The sequence below is a fragment of the Oryza brachyantha genome, chromosome 3 (genome assembly GCF_000231095.2).
Source record: "Oryza brachyantha chromosome 3, ObraRS2, whole genome shotgun sequence".
Taxonomy (NCBI): domain Eukaryota; kingdom Viridiplantae; phylum Streptophyta; class Magnoliopsida; order Poales; family Poaceae; genus Oryza; species Oryza brachyantha.
Window position 1 is genome coordinate 14,621,171 of NC_023165.2, and position 7,274 is coordinate 14,628,444.

A 7,274-nucleotide genomic window follows, 5' to 3' on the forward strand; every position below is an offset into this window, starting at 1 on the left:
GTGAGAGAAGCAGACGGTAAATCTAATCGACAAATTACCAGTTCACCACCGTAACTCTGTCAAAATACCAGTATCTCGTCAAGCCCATCCCATCCCACCACCCGGTATCCGTGGCGTATAAATACGTGGCTCGTCTCTTACCTCTCACCCTGAATGTCTCTCCCCCTCTCGCACAGCCAGAAGCACGCGCGCACAGAGCCTCAGAGAGTCGTCGACTCGTCGGAGAGTGTCCGTCGAACCGGTAGAAGAAGAGGCGCGCGGTGCCGGCGGTGTCAGCGGAGGTGATGGGCGCGATAGCGACCGCGCAGGAGGCGGCGGCCGCACTGGCGACGGTCGGCGACCAACTGGAGTTGGCCCGGTCGATCGTGCGTGAGGCACGCGCGACGCTCGACGAGGCCGCCGAGCTGATCCACGAGGACATCCACGACACCGAGATCGTCGTCGCCCGCGCGTTCACCTTCATCCCCAAGCCCACGCTCAACGGCCGTGACCTCGCAGCGTCCGCGAAGCTGGTCGCCAGCGTGTTCTCCCAGGCGCCGGTGCTCCCAGGGGCGATCGCCGCCGCCATGGACCTCGCCGCCAGCGTGTCCGCCATGCCGCCGCCGGTCACTGGGCCACTCTCTAACAACCATGATCGCGCCCGCACACTCTTCGCCCGTTGCATCCCGTACCTCGGCAACGGAGAGGATGATATGTGGCTGAAGTTTAGCGACCGCCGGGTGGACGCCCTTGAGTACGGAGTCGAGGCGGAGACGAGGCTGGACGGCGCCATCGTTCACGCCCAGCATACCGTGCTCATCCACCGCTTCTACCAGAGCGAGTCACCGAGCGAAGAGGATCGCATGAGGGAGGCGTGGAAGCTCAGGGAGATCCTGCCGAGTGCCATCGAAGAGGTGGACGCGGCGCTGGAGTCCATCACAAACATGCGCAACGCCGTCGCCGCCGAAGAGGAGATCGTGCGCCAGGCGATCGACGACGCCGCTCCGTGAGGCGCGATGCCCAGCCCGATGATCCTGCAACACCATCACCCTCCCTCCGTCATCTCCGTGTTCGGTTCTGTTCATCCTGCTGATCGGAGTTTGCTTGTGCGGGCGTTGTTTTTTTTTTTTTTTCGTTTCTTTCGGTAGCGGTTGATCCGAGTTTAGTTCTTTCGTCGTTGAGCTGACATCGCTGTGTACGAGGATTCCTTTCATCCCATGGAAAGAGGGATTTTCTTGGTTGGTTTTTTGATGAACTAGTAATGAATCAGCATTGAGCATTTTGGAATGCATTTGTTTGTTATATATAATCAGAACTCGTACTAGTACGGTGTCCTGGCATTAGATCAACTTTGTGGATAGCATATTGATATTGTAGCTTAATTTGCATGTTGATTTCCTTCTGGTCGAGATGCAGTATTGCTTACCATGATCTTTCTGCCAGTTGTACTAGTACGTCATGACTCATGCGTGCATATTTGCTCCGTTGATGTAACTTTGCGCGATTACTCACTTTGTGAGAGCTTGAGTACGCACGTTGCAGTCATGTAGATTTGCATTTCAGCGCATCGTACAAGTGTTTTGCCGTTATGTTTCAGCCCTATCTGAGCAATCTAGAAGCTCCTACGGTGATTAGATAAATAAAGATTTAAGATAACAAGCTCCAACGGTGAAACGGTACATGAAGAACAAGCTTGAGTGCTCGTGCAAAATTTCCATCAGATTAGAAGATAAGGTGTTAATATCCATGTTCAGGGTGGGAATGGTTAGGTTCAATCCATTTATCCACTTGAAACTATCCATAATATGCTCCATTAAATTTAAAATAGTGCCCCTAAAATTTAAGAAATCAGATGGTTCTAACCTTAACAACCTTAGGAGCTATGAACCGATCCTTTAAGCTGTTGTATTCATCTTACCTATTTTATTCATACACATTTAGTATATATAAATTTAGACTTAAAATTTTTAACTCGTGTTTACACTGCAAGACGTTATTAAACCTGACTGAAGTTTTGTAGAGTGATTTATTATTCACAAGAACAACTTTGTACAAATTTTTTGATCCCTTTCTACATGTGAGACCCATATATGTATTTTCTCCTGCTAATTAGGGTATCCATTTAGTTATCCATGGATAGCCTATTCATACAATGAGTTCATCATGGATTCACTCTATTGAAACATAGGTTCATCAACTCAAAAAAAAGGTTTAGGTTAATATATATCCTAACCATTCCCATACTTAATCCTTGTACAGAAACCCAAGATAACAGGACGCCAAAACTTACAACGTTGTTTTGATACTCATATTTATGAGAAAGTAGTGGAAACTCAAAATGATGCGCTGTAAATAATGCATAATATTCAATTATCATTCGTGATAGGTCGATACATTGAAATCTTGATTGTCAAAATCTTAACTCTGAGAAGCTGATGGTGCGGTAGGAGTTTCTTGAGGAGCATGGTATGCTTTAAGGTTGTGACAGGACATTTATGTCTACATGAGCATAGGACATCAATCCTACCAAATTTCAGGGTCACCAATTAATCAATCGCTTAAAAAATAAATCCATCAATTGAACGAGACGTTAGAGTGTAATCCAACCAAAACAAAGAAAACCTAACAAATTAACATGTGAGCCACCGGTATATATCTTCAAACAAATCTAATAAATAAAATAGTGGATTATAAATTAAAAAAAAAATTAAACGATCGACAAATAACAAATCTGTCAAAGTATATATTTTTTGCACCCACTACTCACTGAGAAAGAATCGACTAACTGCGTGGCTGCTGCTCTGCCTTACTCCCGATCAACGCAATGCTCGCGCACACGGTGGAGCAGTGTGGGGCCCAGCCTGTAACGAATATTTCACCTCGTCGCGGCGCCGTCTCCAAAAGAGCTGTATATGGGGCCCACGTTGTCAGTGAGAGAAGCGGACGGTAAATCTCATCGACAATTTACCAGTTCACCGCCGTAACACGCCGTCAAAATACCGGTATCTCGTCAAGCCCATCCCATCCCACCACCTGGTATCCGTGGTGTATAAATACGGGGCCCGTCTCCTCTCCTACCTCTCACCCTGAATCTCTCTCCCTCTCTCGCACAGCACAGAAGCACGCGCGCACAGAGCCTGAGAGAGTCGTCGGAGATGGCGGTGCCGGTCGAACCAGTAGAAGAAGAGGCGGTGCCAGCGGAGGTGGCGGGCGCGATAGCGACCGCGCAGGACGCGGCGGCCGCACTGGTGATGATCGGGTTCCAACTGGAGGTGGCCCGGTGGAGGGTGCGTGTGGCACGCAAGACGCTCGTCGAGGCCGCCGAGCTGGTCCGCGAGGACATCCACGCCACCAAGATCGTCGTCGCCCACGCGTTCACCGTCGTCCCCACGCTCAATGGCCGTGACCCGGCGGCCACCCTCGCAGCGTCCGCGAAGCTGGTCGCCAGCGTGTTCTCCGAGAAGCCGGTGCTCCCAGGGGCGATCGCTGCTGCCATGGACCTCACCGCCGCCGTGTCCGCCATCCCGCCGCCGGTCACTGGGCCACTCTGCGACGTGCGGGACCTCCTCAGGGCGGTGTCTGACGAACATGATCGCGCCCGCACACTCTTCGCCGACTGCATCTCTTACCTCGGCCTCGGACAGGAGTACGCGACGTGGCAGGAGTTTAGCCACCGCCGGCGCCACGCCCTTACGCGCTCAGTCGTGGTGGACATGAGGCTGAACGGCGCCATCGGCAACGCCGTGCATTCCGTGCGCATCCACCGCTCCTGCCAGATCAAGCCACCGCGCCGAGGGAGGGGCATGAGGGAGGCCTGGGAGCTCATGGAGATCCTGTGCAGTGCCGTCGAAGAGGTGGACGCGGTGCTGGAGGCCATCCCAAAGATGCGCGACGCCGTCGCCGCCGAAGAGGAGATCGTGAGCCAGGCGATCGACGACGCCACTCCGTGAGTGAGGCGCGATGCCCAGCCCGATGATCCCGCGACACCATCGCGCCTCCATCATCCCCGTGTTCCCATCGATCTCGCAACCACGACGTACTGCAACCAGGTAGATCGATGTAGGCACAGCAACTAGTAGCAATTTAGTCCATGTTCTCTGTCCTGTCTTCTTCGGTTCTGTTCTGTTCATCCTGCTGATCGGAGTTTGCTTGTACGGTCGTTTTCTTTTTTCCTTTCCTTTCGGTAGGGGTTGATCCGAGTTTAGTTCGTCGTTGAGCTGACATCGCTGTGTACGAGGATTCCTTTCATCCCATGGAAAGAGGGATTTTCTTGGTTGGTTTTTTGATGAACTAGTACTGAATCAGCATTGAGCATTTTGGCTTGCATTTGTTTGTGAATCAGAGCATCGTACTAGTACGGTGTCCTGGCATTAGATCAGCTTGGTGCATAGCATATTGTAGATTAATTTTGCATGTTGATTTCCTTCTGGTCGAGATGCAGTTTAGCTGATCATAATTTTTCTGCCAGTTACGTGACGTCATGCACGCATCTTTGCTTCGTTGATTGATGTATTTTTGCGGGAAGATCGCGATGACTCATCTCGTGAGCTTGAGCACGCATGTTGGAGTCATGTAACACTACTAGTGTTTTGCCGCTATGCATGTTTCTGCCCCTGCTTTACAAAATCTGAACAGGCTAGAAGCTGCATTTCAAAAGGCAGCGTTAAGTTCTTTTTACATTTCAAAAGGCAACGTTGCATTTCAGTGCCAATGGCTAAGTTCTTTTTACATCATGCTGGTGACAGATGGTGCATGGCAAACGTTTGCATTTGGCATGCGGTGCTTCCTCTTCACCATGTATCTTGCACTCTGATGTTTTTTGTCCGATTGGGGTACACATACACTGATACACGCACACATGCAATGCTATACCCATAATCCGTAAATGCGTATTCTAACAGACATGTATCTCACGCACCATCGTGTTTTTCACGATTGGGGTACACAGCACACATGTATCTCACGCACCATCGTGTTTTTCAGCTCTGTTTTGTTATTTTCAGTCTTAATTTAGAGTTAATTTTAAGTAATCTTTTTATCATAAAATCTATCTTTGCTTTTGAACACGTATATATTACTCCTTCCATTTGTACGTAAGTTTTTCAAGTATTGTCTAGATTCATATGAATGTTAATGAATCTAGATATGTATATGAATTATATACATTTATCAATGGATGAATTTAGATAAAACTAGAAAGACAATATAAAACGAAGACAGTAACAATTAATTCATAAATTAATCCATCGACGAGTTGGACGCAACGCTGGAGGCCATCGTACACACGTGGAACGGTGTAAGACTACTGGCCAACAGTAGATTGAATAGTGTGCTGTTCATCCTAGCGCTTATCTGAGTTTAGTTAGTTTGTCTGAAAACTCTTGGTGCGAGGAGCTCCTTTTGCAAAGAATTTTTGTTGTTAGCTGTTTTTTTTTTCTTTTTTTGATGATACTACTGAATTGCAATGGCATGTTTGGCTTGGATTAGTTGATTAGGAATCACTGCATCATCTCAATTTTAGCTTTTGATCAACATCGTGTTGTCTGTTGGACTGACATGAATCGATATCCTTCTCTTTGTGCTGCTTAATCTGTGTGTTGCTTCCATTCTGACGGAGGCAGTTCGTGGCCCATCATTTACTGTTCTTCGATGGCAGCACGAGGTGGAAAACGAGAACGATCTTTCAGGTTCTGAAATGCAGAGTGAAAAGATTATAGGACACGATAATAGAAGTGAAGAACAGTACTGACCAGTGACCAGAGTTAGGCAACAGTACTGACCAAAACGTGACAAAATTCTGATTTTTACTAAAGTAGAAGACTGTGCCTGTTCTTCCTATTGCATTATTCCATCTTCGTAATTTTTAATATTTGTGCTTCTGACGTACAGTCACTTATTGTTTTCTTATTACTTCCTCCGTTTCATAATGTAATAAGTTTTAGCTATGTTTAAATTCATCTATTAACCAATGTATATTGTTTATATATATGTCTAGATTCATTGATATCTATATGAATTTAGGATACACTAGAAAATCTTACATTATAAAACGGAGATAGTAGCTTGTAATGTACCCGATTCTCAACTTGCGCTATCATCAAATGGACCTTCATTGGTACTTTAGATCGCTTGAAGAGGTGATCATCCGTTCCCTTCAGTCCGCACTAAGGCATCTAGGATAGACGGTCTAACAGGTGTTTGGGTTGGCATGTAACTATCCTTTTGGAAGTGATGAAGCTACTTTGAATGCTCAGTGAGATAGAATGACATGTCACTAATATATCCCCTCTATTTGCTTTGTAGGGTATAAGAAAGTTGCAGCCATCGTGCCAACCACAACACCAGAACAAAGATGAACACTCAACACCTTTAATTCCTTTTTGTTTACCTGGCATTTTAATTCCTTTTTGTTTTCAGAGGAAGCTGTCAACCCTTCCTCATTTGTACATCCCTTTATCTGTACCCCAATCTTATTTCACTGTAACATCAACCCATTTTGTCAATGAAATGGATACAAGGCAGAGCATCTTCTACCTTCTTACCTCAAAAAAAAAAAAAGAAAGTTGCAGCCATAGGAATTCATGTCTCACGATGGATAGCATATCATGGTCTAGCACTTAACGTAACCACTGACTTAACACCATTTCAACTGATTGTTCCCTGTGGCATAAAAGATCGTACGTGGTGTTGGGAGCATCAAGGGGATATTGCAAATGGCATCTGATGGAAAAGAGATAGACGAAACAACACTGATGGATAAAGCTTATAGATCCTTGCTTAAAGAGTTCGCTGAAGTTTTCCAGCTCTCTCTATATCATAGCCCTGACTGGAATATTTAGGAAAACAACAATTTCAGTTAACTGCAAAATGTTTTATCGAATTGTTGAAACTCAAGTTCCATTAAGAAGTCAGAAATCAGTACAAGAGGATACAGAGGCAAACATTATTAACTCAAACTGCAAGCTCCTTCAATCTAATGACACCAAAAGTTCAGATTTAGCTACCCATATGTGGAAGGGCAAGCTTTTGCTTCACCTGCCAATCAGCTAAAGCTATCAACTTTCAAGATGATGGTCAAGTACTAAGTGTAGGAGAGATGAGGAGATGAGAAGCTAAGGTAAGCCAGTCAAACATTCTTTCGGTGTCAATGGTCCAAATATCATTCTTATTTTATTGACCGGATGTACTAACTTAGCGAAGAGTTGATGACAAGTATCAATAGGACACCATAGTTTAAAACTACAGAAAATTAGCAAACTAGATAACTAAGTAACATAATATCTGTGGAAGTAAAC

The 7,274-nt window shown here is 46.1% G+C and overlaps 1 protein-coding gene across 1 annotated transcript; it reads left to right on the plus strand.

Moving 5' to 3' along the window:
* Positions 1-3,079: 3,079 nt before the first annotated feature.
* Positions 3,080-6,524, plus strand: LOC107303851. Its single transcript, XM_015835034.2, has 2 exons — positions 3,080-4,028; positions 6,283-6,524. Exon 1 carries the CDS (start codon positions 3,135-3,137, stop codon positions 3,927-3,929), a length of 795 nt encoding a protein of 264 aa, XP_015690520.2. The 5' UTR covers positions 3,080-3,134; the 3' UTR covers positions 3,930-4,028; positions 6,283-6,524.
* Positions 6,525-7,274: the final 750 nt, after the last annotated feature.